This window comes from Vicia villosa, linkage group LG2 (assembly GCF_029867415.1).
Source record: "Vicia villosa cultivar HV-30 ecotype Madison, WI linkage group LG2, Vvil1.0, whole genome shotgun sequence".
Lineage (NCBI taxonomy): Eukaryota > Viridiplantae > Streptophyta > Magnoliopsida > Fabales > Fabaceae > Vicia > Vicia villosa.
Window position 1 is genome coordinate 144,031,412 of NC_081181.1, and position 13,557 is coordinate 144,044,968.

At 29.0% G+C, this 13,557-nt stretch overlaps 1 protein-coding gene and 1 non-coding gene across 2 annotated transcripts; both read left to right on the top strand.

Moving 5' to 3' along the window:
• Window positions 1-2,232: 2,232 nt before the first annotated feature.
• On the top strand, window positions 2,233-2,356 carry LOC131654474 (U6atac minor spliceosomal RNA). Its single transcript, XR_009299505.1, has one exon. It is a non-coding gene; the product is annotated as a U6atac minor spliceosomal RNA (small nuclear RNA).
• Window positions 2,357-11,737: 9,381 nt separating this feature from the next.
• Window positions 11,738-13,194, top strand: LOC131646961 (glycine cleavage system H protein, mitochondrial). Its single transcript, XM_058916886.1, has 4 exons — window positions 11,738-11,959; window positions 12,060-12,148; window positions 12,367-12,537; window positions 12,835-13,194. The coding sequence occupies exons 1-4, from the start codon at window positions 11,851-11,853 to the stop codon at window positions 12,961-12,963; spliced, it is 498 nt and encodes a 165-aa protein (XP_058772869.1). The 5' UTR covers window positions 11,738-11,850; the 3' UTR covers window positions 12,964-13,194.
• Window positions 13,195-13,557: the final 363 nt, after the last annotated feature.

A 13,557-nucleotide genomic window follows, 5' to 3' on the forward strand; every position in this document is an offset into this window, starting at 1 on the left:
AAAAATGAAAAAAAAAATCCATTAACCGATTAATTCAAGATGATCAATTCCACCCTCCACTAGCATTTAGTTGGATTTAAACTCAAGACATATCTTGGGGGTTTGAATACTGAGTATAGTGCGGATTTAAAACCTTGTCCATCCTGGAAAAAATGAGGATGGGCCCACAAACACCAACACTACTCTTTTTAGCCTAAAAATTATAAAAACTTAAGTTATTGGATGCACAAATAAAAATCCGCAAAAAAAATGGGATGGAGCGGGGGCGGGTCCACATATACCACACATTTTTAGTTTAAAAATTACAAAAATTTATGTTAATGTCTGCATTCGCAAAAAAAAAAAAAGGACGGGACCGCAGACACTGTACTATTTTAGTCTAAAAATTTTAAAAAAGTCAATATCTGGATATGCAAAAGTGCGAAAAAAAAGAGGTGAAACGAGACGAACCTATTAGAGAGTGCAGATCTAAATCCTCGACTTATCTTTAAAAAAATGCAAGCAAAATAAGTATATTCAAAGGGGCATATCCATTCTGCCACCCCGACTAAATACTTATAATCGTACTTATTACTTGAAGATCTAACAAAAAAACAAACAATCAATTAAAAAAGTCACATATTTTTAAATGTCTAACAACATTAACAAAATATTTAAAATTTGATTGTTTATTTTTATAATAAACCAGTATTTATATTAAAATGTATAATAATTTAATAGTTATGAATATTTTTAAAGTAGTAGAAATACATTTTTATATACTAATATAAATTAAAAATATATAAATCTACCGTTTGTGGTTACAGGGCGGTTGAATACTAAATTATCTGCACATGTATCCATATTCGATTATGTTAATGAATAATTAATGTGTGCAAGTGTCCATATTTATTCTGAAGTATTGACGCAATCGAAAACTCAAAAGGAATAACAAGTGTTAAATTTAGAATGTAATACAGAAGTGCAAACGCAAAACCTGTCAGATAAACTCTGAAATCTTTCAGAAAGGAAAAAAAACTCTGAATTTTATTATAATGAAAAATAATTTTTATGACCACGTCAAAGATCTTTAAATACATAGAACAAAATAATCCTAATGGATTTAAAGAGACTCAAATGGCTTTTTAATCTAAAACGGAATCAAATTCAAAAATAAAATCAAATATGAAATAAAATAGTAAATTGTTGATTTTGGGCCAGAAACAAACTTAAATGGCTTAAAAATTCATAGGTCAATGCAAAGCAGTGTGTTGAACTCTCGAGCCGATTCCCTTTTCAAAACGATATAATACGAGTAATTCTAACATCAGGCACGAAACTTGCCCAAATCCTACCGAACTGGTCTGACGCACAGCTTGTCCTTCGATACTAGCAGACATCTCACCTACATCAAGTATTCATTGCGGATATTTTTTATTTTTTATTTTTCATGTATCCACTAAATAAGAATACAATTGCCATATTCACGCTCGTATATAGGAGTGTACATGAGTCGGTTTGGGCAAATCTCATGCCCAATTCATATAGGACACTTCAATTTGGATGAGGTAAAATAACTATCCGTTACATCAATTAGTTGGTTTAGGCAAACCTATTAATTTTTGAGTTGGGTTGAATTGGACAGTTTGTTGTCCATAAATTTTTTTATTTTATTAAAGTTAAATGACTAAATGATGAGTCATCATTTTTTTTTATAAAAGAACTACTCAACATTTTTATCTTCTTAAAATTAATTAGATCACCTATTTTTAGTATCTTTTAGTAACATAAAATAATAATCTATATCATCAATTAATAAAAACTATTATAAAATACTAGTAAGAAACTAAAATTTGTATGACATAAAATTGTATTAGCATCAAAATAATTAAAAAGTGAAACATTCAAAATTAATTAAAGTTACGATTTATGAAAATAATAATGTTAAGAGACTAAAATTGCAACAACTAAGTTAATACATCATAATAATTAAAATTATATTAATAAATATTTGATTAATGCGTCAGTGAATTTTTGTGGGTTTTTTAATTTTTAAACCCATATCCACTAAATTACCCAACTCACCCCATTCTTTTAAATATTTTTGGATGGAATTCACCAGATTTTATGGGTTGACCCAACGCATAGACACCCAATTCTAATAGTTGAAGGGTTTTGTAAACAAATAGTCCCACATCGGTAATTAACATCAATATTATTACATTTATAAACCAAGTGCAGTTGTAAAATATTGTGTTCGTGAAAAGGAGAGATGGTTGGCATCTCCCCTGACAGGGATGGGAACAGCTTTCGGGCTTTCCTGTTAACACATCCGGTTAAGGCTTTCCCCTTGTGGGATCTATAACCCAATTTTTTTTCAATCTGATTCGTTAATCCTCCTTTTTTGGCTTCCAATTCCCTCTTCTTCAAACTTCAATTTAGCTGCATGTTAAGTGTTTGTTTAATTGCCTTACAATTAGAGTACCACTTTATGGCTTCCAATTCCCTCTTCTTCAAACTTCAATTTAGCTGCATGTTAAGTGTTTGTTTAACTGCCTTACAATTAGAGTACCACTTTATTATATTCCTCTCGATTCTGGTTTGTCTTTCCTTCATTGCAATCTTATTCAATCATTCTTCTTAGAATTTTCCTGTGTGTATGCTTATGTATTTGTATTCTTATGTTTGTGAATTGAGAGGGATGTTTTGGTTGAGGATGTGCTGAGAGTCTCTCATTAGATGAGATATAATCTGTCAATGTGTGTATACAAGTGATGGACACTTTTCCCGTTACAAGCTGGTTTTATTCCGTAGAGTTAGTCCTAACCCAAATTTTAAGGTATAGAGCCTATCCAAGATCTCATGAGCCACCTTATATCAAGTTACTCGGGTAACACTACACAAGTTAGGGACTATATAGCTTTGTGAAGGGGTGTTAAGAGTCTTACATTTGATGAGTTTTGTTCTATATATAACTTTGTGCAGTGGCATATTGTTTGTTTCATGGCAATTGAGTAGAATGTGAGCAATGGGGCTACATTTGGTATGAGACTTACTGTAATTGGTATTTGGGATAAAGTGACTGAATTAATAAAATAATATCTGAGCTTTCTAGTTTTGAAGGTTTTCTTACATGACTTAAGCTAATATGAGCATCATTTATGTGTGTCTTAGATAGTCGAATTGTTCCTCTGATTCCGGAAATCATAAAAAAATATGCTGTCCCAAGGGTTTTGTGGTTCTAGAAGATACAGATGTGACAAATGGATATCAGAAGCAGACAGACGGTGACTCGAGCAATCACACGATTACCATTTCAAAACCTTCAAGAAACCTTCTTATCGTATTGTAGATCAAAGTAATTATGTTTGGCATGTATTATATATATGCTTACATGTATTACTGCAATTCTAGGGCCTGACGTATTTGACATGGATAAGCTGGTAATTTCTGCATATGATGAGATTTTTTCCTCAACAGAAGGCTTCTTTGTTTCCAATCTACTTAGACATGGAACATACAGATCTATGTACTATAGCCTCCTTCGCAACCGTTTTCGTGACTATATATTTAAAGTCAGTTATAGTATAACCTATAAAGCATGTATTTTTGTCCTACACTCTTACTTGAATCCTTCTAGAAAGTTGCTGTTATAAGAATGACAGATAAGTACAAGAACAAAATTTACATCAGAGGTGAAAGTTCTATGCAAGGTTCATCATGCTAACTTGGTAATTTCTCTTTCGATCATAATATTTAACACCTTTGATTTTTGAGCCAATTTCCGTATTGAAAGTCTGAGTTGTATTCTTTTATTAATTTGTCAAGGTAGAATTGATTTGCTATGCAGCTAGTCATGATGAGTTGTTCCTAGTTTTTTAATATGCTCAAAAGGGTTCACTCAGAAACCATCTGTATGGTTCTCAAAATAAGAGTAAGTTTATATATCTCTGTTTTGGTTTGTGGACAATAATTATTCTCTATCAGTCTGGACATGTAAACCTATATTGATATTGAGTTACTAAAAAGTTTATGAAATATTTTGGTCTTAGGTTTTATGAAAATAGTTTTTATTTTAATCTTTTATTATAGAGATAATTTATACATAAATATTTTTATGATAAGTGTTCAAAAATCATATTCAATACTCATATGTAAGAGTTTTTGCTATATATGTTTGATTAGTTTTTTATCCAAATAAAATTATTGTTCATGATTATTATTTATCTTGCTTAGAGGCAGGGCCGGTCCCGACTTTTTAGAGGCCCAGGACAAATAAATAAATTGGCCCCTAATAAATCCACCAAAATAAAGAAGAATTTCGGAGACAAAATAAAAAATATGAAGTCTTGGTTGTTTCTAACAATAAAAAGAATTTCAATGCGGATAAGTAGTCATTAAAGAATTCAAATTGAAATATGAATAACTGAATTAAGAATGAGAATCTATTAAGTGTCTTAATTGCTCCAATTTCTAAGTAACATCCACCATCTAAAAAAATGAAAGTGGCGTTTTCTTTTACTTTAAGACCCTAACACGGAGGTTTACCTGAATCGTAAAAAGTTTGTTTTTATATTAGAAAAATAATAAATCAAAGCACAAATTATAATAAATTTGATTTCATCATAAAAATTTGATAATAAATAAATTAATTGTATAACAAACTTTTAAATATTTAATTATAACATATAAATAGTCTCTAAAATTTATACTAAAATAAATTAAAATAAAACTATAAGGATTATAATAAATAATTATCGAGAATAAAATTTAATTTAAAATTTAATTATAAATTTTAATTAATTATATATAAATTGTTTTATAATTAATATTTGAAAGATGCTAATTTTATAGAAATTTGAGAAGAAAAATAAGCTTTTGCCTCACTGCCAGGAATTGAACCAAGAACGTTAAGTTTCATAGACAAGGCCCAAACCACTGAGCTGCAATCACCTTGTTTAATAATTATTTCGCTAATAGATATATAATTTTTTATTTCAGTCTATAATTTCATGGCCACACCCCCCCAAATTGAGGCCCCTGTTTAGTTGAGGCCCTGGGCTGTGGGCCTGCTTGCCCTGGCCCAGGGCCGACCCCTGCTTATAGGTTATTCACCACTTTCTTGGATCATGAGGGAACAAATGGCACTTGATGCTTATAATAAGGTTACACCAAACACATACAATATACAGTATTTCATTGTTCAACAATACTATGAACAATGAAATATCGTAATAATAAATATTTTTAAAAAATAAGTAAATTATTTTATTTATTTTTTATTTTTAGAATGAATATACGGATTTAAAATTGTGTGATTAACCAATTTCATAACTTTATTAACTAACATTTTATATTTCATTAACCAGTTTTGTTTTACTACTAAAAATCATTTTTAATATCCAGATATTTATTAACCAACTTCATAATTTTATTAACCAACATTTATTTTTTATCAACCAATTTTATTTTATTACTAAAAATTATTTTAAATATCTAGGTGTTTATTAACCAACTTCATCACTTTATTAATCAACTTTTTGCTTTTCATTAACCAACTTTGTTTTACTACTAAGTTATTCCTAATATATGAGTGTTTATTAACCAACTTCATCATTTCATTAACCAACTTTGTTTTACTACTAAAAGTCATCGTTCATGCATTGTTCACGTACACTGTTCACATGTCTGTCACTGTTCATAAATATATATTTTTATTTAAAAAAACACTGCTCACCGTATAAATACAGTAAATAGTGCATATAATGTAAATATTTGGTGTAGGAAATGGGTGTAAGCATAACATTGCTATATATACATGACACACAAAAACTCATTATGTTCTCCGTGATATCAAGACAAACGATATTCCTATTTTCTTTTTGTTTTTCTAAAAGATGTCGTCTGTTAAGGTGTGGAAGAAGATAAGGAAAATTTAAGGATGATTTCTATAGAAATAGGTGAAAAGTGATTCTAAGATTGTCTGGGTGAGGTAGTTTGATGAGTGTAAGCTTTAGAATTTTCTTTAGAATTTTGAAGGTCTCAGTGTTTGTGATTTTTGGTAGGTTAATTTGTCCCTTTTGAAAAAGTGGAAGTGACGACTTATCTTGGGTGTTTTTTTGTCTCCGATGTGGTATTTTATCTTTTAGATACATAATCATTTGTACTTCATCTTTCATGGGTGGCCGAGCTACTAGTCTTCTACTTGTTTCTTCTTGGTGGAGATGAATGTCCCTCTTTGACTCTAAAGTTGAGGATCTCTCGAACTGGATTATAGCTAATCTCTGTAAGAAAGTTGGTTATGGTTTTCTTGCTTCTTTTAAAAAATACTCTTAGGTCGGGATCACTCCTCTTAGTGCAAGGTTCCTAAGGATTTTCTCAATCTCTGACCAGGTTGATTAGTCTCGGGGAAAGATTGGGGTGTGGGATGGTGAAGGCTGGGCCTGGAATCATAATTGGAGAAGAACCTCCCTCTATGATTATGAATAGGATTTGATTTTTAATCTTCTTTCGGTTATTCAGGATTTTATTCTTTCTCCGAAGAGTAATAGGTGGTCGTGGCAACATTAAAAGGATGACCTATATACTATATATTGTAGCCTCTGCTTACTTAGGCCTCCTCATTCTTGAGTCTCCTAATGATTGGCACGCCGCAAGTGCACATCTATATCAAAGTAGTAAAAAATATATTATTCCTCAAACACCAAATGTGATTACTGAATTTCGTTCACTCGTTGTTTAGCTAAGATAATTAGTAAATTGATTTAGGGAAATTATTTTGCTTTTGAAGAAAACAATGAACAATACCCGCTTTCGCTGGTTTATTGCTATGTTTTGACCAAACCGAACCGCTTCTCTTGCGGTTCAGATAATTTTTTACATCAAAACCGTCCAAACCGCACCGTAAACACCCTTAACCACATGCATACAAGAAATTCAGATTTTTTTACTCATGTGCCACAAAAATGAAACAAAAATACCAATATGCCATGAAATGAAAAAAAAATACCAGTTTGCCACACTTTCTTTTGGGGTCCGTCCAGGGGTTGGCCGGACTGATGAAGCACTTTTTTCTCCTGTTGGGGTCCGGCCAGGGGTTGGTTGGACTCTAACTAGTCCGTTTTTTTTTTGTTTTTTTAATTGATTTAAATGTTTTATTAATTATAATAAATGTTTTTTATTAGTTATAATAATTAAAATATAATTAAAAATGTAAAAAATATTATAATAAATAAAAAAATAATTTTTTTTATTATAAATAATGATTAAAATACAATAAAATATAATAAAAAACATTATAATATAATAAAAAAAAATTATTTGTCAATAAATTTTTTTTAATTGAATTTAAGGATTTATTAATTATAAAAATTGTTTTTTTATTATAATTAATGATTAAAATATAATAAAAAATTAAAAAAATGCTATTTTAATTATTAAAAATATGAGTAAGTCACGGGTTGGACGAACATGTGTAGGTTCGGCCAATAGATGGACGAGCATGTGTAGGTTCGGCCAATAGATGGACGAGAACATATATTTTATTATTATTTTTTTGCCTATAAGTAAGATTGTACAGCCACATTGCCTATAAGTAAGATCTTTCAAGCGACGATTCTCCACAAAGGCAACCTCCACCAAACAATGATCAACCGTTACGTAGGGGTACGAGACCAAAGATACCCAAAAAATGTCTCACTGGGGGACATATGGTCCAACCAAAGAAGAAAAAATAGGCTTTTTTTCCTTGTACCCGTTTATGTATTGAATAAAATAAATATTGGCTTTTTTATTATATTTTAATCATTAATTATAATAAAAAAACAATTTTTATAATTAATAAATCCTTAAATTCAATTAAAAAAAATTTATTGGCAAATAATTTTTTTTTATTATATTATAATGTTTTTTATTATATTTTATTATATTTTAATCATTGTTTATAATAAAAAAATTATTTTTTTATTTATTATAATATTTTTTACATTTTTAATTATATTTTAATCATTATAACTAATAAAAACATTTATTATAATTAATAAAACATTTAAATCAATTAAAAAAACAAAAAAAAAACGGACTAGTTAGAGTCCAACCAACCCCTGGCCGGACCCCAACAAAAGAAAAAAGTGTTTCATCAGTCCGGCCAACCCTTGGACGGACCCCAAAAGAAAGTGTGGCAAACTGGTATTTTTTTTTTATTTCATGGCATATTGGTATTTTTGTTTCATTTTTGTGGCACATGAGTAAAAAAATCAGAAATTCACAAAATAGGAAACAAAAACTAACTAATATTTGAATTACCCATGATACTTAAATAAAACATTGTCCCACATTGTTTTTGTTACCCTTACTTTTAGTGTTTACACAAATATAACTTGGTGTCTAGTGTCTACTGTAGATTGGAGAGATGTTTTATAGAAATAGGTGTTGATTCTAAAAAATTTCTTTTGAAATTTATATTAATTAATTTCAAATAAATTTTTAAAACATTTAATTAAAATTATTAATTATTAATTTATTCTGTAAAAAAATATTTACTGATAAATTATCCTACTCACGTAATTAAAAATAATCTCTTTCATCTCAATCATCACTACCACGTTTGCAAAAGTTAAAGATGGCCAAAAAAATTTCAAGGAAAGTAAAATCGAGAAACCAAGATAAATTTTGAAATAGGAGATCAAAAAGTTAAAAACATCTAAATAGGACGACAAAAACTGTATTTAGGCCATTAAAACATTTTCAAAGCATAACTAACATATACATAATATGTTTTATGCAAGGTTGTCAGAATCAAGTTTTTACCTTGACTCGTTTTATTTAGGTGAAATCGAAACGTAAAATCATAGAGTTTACCTCATATTAAAATTATATTAAATTTATATATACGACATATATATTTATATAATATTCTAAATGCATTAATTATTTACAATTTTAACTTAATTATAAAGCAAAAATATACTATATCATCATAATAAAGTGTAATATTCACAAACTTGTATCAAACTACATAAATTGTCCACCAAATCATAAAATGTAACATCCAAAAAATTATATAAAAATAATAGTTTCATAAGTTTTTCAAGTTCAAAAAAACAAATCTTTTCATCTTCAACTTCAACTTAATCAAAATTTCAATTCTTCTACAACATCATCTTCATTAGAACATTCATATTCGACTTGATTAAATCCACTTTCAAATGTTAAATATTCTTTAATATTATAACCAAGATATGAATGTGAATAAAATTAAAAATTCATAGAAAAAATTTTATGGGTCAAAATATAAAATGTGATTTATAAATTTTGACAAAAAAAAGTAAAATCAAATCAGAGTAAAGTCCAACGATTTTACATGATTTTACACGATTTCATCGATTTCAGAAAGATTTAAATCACTTAAAATCGTTCTAGAATACGATTTTACCTAAAAAGGTTTTTACCTGCGATTTAATACAAAATATTGACCTAAAAACATAAAATCTATAGAGTTTAGGTTTTAAATCGAAATTTTAACAACCTTGATTTTATGTGTTAAAATCAAGTTTTATATTTAATGATATTCTATGCTATATTCGAATAAAATTTCACAATAGAAAACAAATAATAAACCAAAATCATTTATATTTTCTATAACTTTTAATAGTCTAAAATATACTCAAATTACTTATAATGTATTTTCATATTAGCAATCATGTATAATATCATATAGATAATTTTAAACTTAATAAATTTGTGCACAAACAACAATACAATTAAAACACATGATATTTTTAATTTTTATCTGCGCAGTTTTTATGTTACACATAAATAATATGCACCATAAATTGAACTCATTTTTTTAAACATCACCGGAACCCACTTTGTTTAAATACTACCCTTCAATAATTTTGGGGGAAAGTCACAAATGAAGAAAGTTTTATAAAATATCTAATGCGACAACAAATTATGTCTGAGAATCATAAATATTTTCACAATGTTTATAAATTTTAATATGAAAACCTAAGATTAATTTTCATTATTATATAAACCGATTCTCCCAATTCGGTAAAAAAAACATTGAACACACTAATTTTAAGAAAAGATCCATTATAGAGAATATATCTACACAAATCACATGATTCATATCATAAGGGGCAAATCCATCCGGGGGAAAGGAGGAAGGGCGTAATCTATGAGAACTAATCTCTGGTTTTTAGGTGTTGAATTTTTTTTCGAATAGTTGAATTGGTACAATGGTGTGTTGAATCATATATTGAAAGTGATGTGGATTATTTAGTGTTGAAAACATTCAACATGTTGAATGAGAAATTAGTGGGGGCCACATAATATTTTTGGCAAATTATTATTGGTTGTTGTGAGTGTTTATATTTTTATTTTATGATAATTATTTAATGTCATTTATTTTATAGTAAATAAATTATTTATTTATTTTTATTTTCACCAAAATTCATCATTTTTTTTGTCTATAAATAGAGACTTGGTTCATTTGATTTGGACACACAAAAAAATTCCACTTTTTTCATAATTTTTCATAATTTCAATTGATAATAATATTAATATAATAATATTAAAATTCATCATTTTTCATAATTTCAATTGATAATAATATTAATATATAATTAATTTTAATATATAATCATAAAACAAAAATGTAAAAGAAAATAAGAATATGAAATAAAAGTAGTGGAGTAGGGTGTTGAATTTTATTAAACAAAACTATTGTAGTGAGTAAAAGTTGAATGTGTGTTGAATTATTAGGTGGAAGAGAGAGAAGATGATGTGGAGTATAAAAAGTGAAAAAGTAGGGTGTTAAATTTAGAAACCATTGTAAATAGTCTTTACAAACAATTATAATGATTCTCTGATGATGTCATGAGTTTTCCCTTCCCCCTTAAGTGCAAAATATGCCCTCTTGATCATAAAATTCATAATCTTAGATGAGTTTTACATTATATAGAAATATTCTTGAAAATGCATAATTGTTCCATTCTAGATATAGGGATCGCCGCAATTTTGCAATTTGCGTGCCCTGAAAGTTTGTGAGCGTCACTATGCTACTCAATAGTTCAAAATAGCATCAATGTAACTTTTGGAGTGACACTTGCCCATATGCAGCTCAAATAGAACCATTATGAGGTATGAAAGGGCCAATATTTTGCTAATTTTTTCACTTTCTCCTTTTTTTTTTTTTTCATTGCTTTGTCATCGTAACTTTTACAATAAATCATCATTTATACTATCATTATTTGTTTTATAACTACTAAAATGTAATCAATAAAAGTTAAATTAGTATATCTATATAAATTACTCATTAAACAAAAAATATTGATTTCAAAATATTAAATCTATAGACCCAACAAAGGATTAATTAAAACATATTTTTTGTTGACTACAAAATTTAACAAAATCAAATAGTACTCATTCATCTTTTTAATCAAAATTTTTAAGAGTGATTATCATTCATAGTTACTTACAACTTTATCTATTTTTCCATTTTAATTATTGACCAAATAAATTCAAAATATAATATAATATATAAACTATAAATATTAGAAAAAAGGTTAGCTTGAATATGAAGATTAGGAGAGGCACATGTGGTTATTGATTTGATTGGATAGTAGTTACTATTAAGGTATAATAATACTAATAACAGCATTATGAAAGTGTTGTTGTAAAGTAAAAGAGGATGGGAGTGTAGTACATACAATGGATGAGGCATTCACTACCCACCATTCATCAAAGATAATATTTGGAGAAAAGCAACACACACACTCACATACATGAACACTATCTCATCATTTCATTTCATTTCATTGATATTTTTATTTGTTCTACACACTACCCACAAACACAAGCCTAGCAATGGCACTCAGGATGTGGGCTTCCTCAACTGCCAATGCACTCAAACTCTCCTCTTCCTCTAGATTACAACTCTCCCCTCCCTTTTCCATCTCCAGATGTTTCTCTACTGGTACTTTTCTTCACATATTACCTTTTTCTTTTGAATGATGAAACATATTTACAATCATATTTTAATGATAATACATATTTATTTGTTGCTGAATTTGCAGTATTGGACGGACTCAAGTATGCACCTTCACATGAATGGGTCAAGCATGAAGGATCAGTTGCCACAGTTGGTATCACTGCCCATGCTCAGGTCTGTTGCCTTCACATGATATTATTAATATAATTCATATATACTTGTTTTCTATGTAGTTATGTCTATGTCTGTGTATCTTATTTCTGTGTCTGTTTTGGTGCTTCATTGTTTGAAATAAGGGTTGAAGATTTGTAGTAGTTAAGTGACAATATAAAGATAAGTATTACAACTTAGGTGAAGGTGTTGAATTAATTGCACTTGTTTGTTGGTTACAGGACCATCTTGGAGAGGTAGTGTTTGTGGAGCTTCCAGAACCTGGTGTTGCAGTTACAAAGGGTAAAGGTTTCGGAGCTGTTGAAAGTGTTAAGGCAACAAGTGATGTAAACTCTCCCATTTCTGGTGAGATTATTGAGGTTAACACTGAGCTCACTGGAAAGCCTGGCCTGGTAAGTTCATTCATTCACTCTCACCTTTAGGACATGAAGCTTAATTAGTTAAGTACTTACTGAATAGAAATAATCTCTGCATAACTGAAAAGATAACTGAACTAGAAGTAGTTTATATGAAAAATAAGTCGAAAAGACTTGGTAGGTTGGATAGCTCAACTGGTTTAAGTTAAGAGTTAAAGAAATTCGAGGGCCGAGTTCAAACTCTGGTGATAGAGAAAAACTAACTTATCAACTACTTACTAGTATTTGCCGTTTCAAAAACTAACTTAATTTTTCTACTTTTGTTGCTTGAAGATCAACTCAAGCCCGTATGAAGATGGATGGATGATAAAAATAAAGCCAAGTAGTCCAGCTGAATTAGATTCCTTGTTGGGTCCAAAAGAGTACACAAAATTTTGTGAGGAAGAAGATGCTGCACATTGATTTTAATTTCATTATATTGAACTGACTGTTTTTAATATTGTACTACTATCTATCTATCTATCATCTTGTTGTCTATTTTCTTCCAATGCAATAGAATTGCTTCAAGTTATTGTTGTTTCCATGCTTGTTATTGTCGCCGACACTTCAGTGTGTCAGTCTATCTAGTTTGTCATGTAACTAAGAAGAAAAATCTGTCTTTTCTCATCTATCTATCTATTATTTTCACTTCAATGTTTCCATATTAAGTTTGAGAACAATCACAGTTCAAAAGAATATAAGTACGAAAGTGCACATAGGAAAACAAGAAACATGATTTTTGATAACGAAGTTCGGTCAACTGTGACTGCGTCTGCATGACTTATGTTACTTTTATAATTCTTGCGAGACAATTGTCTGTAGACCTTGCCACTGGCAGGTAGGTAACTGGACAATCCGGATTAATCCTCTCCATCCTGCACCATAAAACCAAATTGAATGGATTATTTATTTATTTAATTTTCTTAGCATATGAACATCTAGCTATAGCTTTAATAAGTCAATGGTTGGAAAATGGAAGTAAGTGCAAAAACACCTGTAGTGAAGAAGAAAATGATG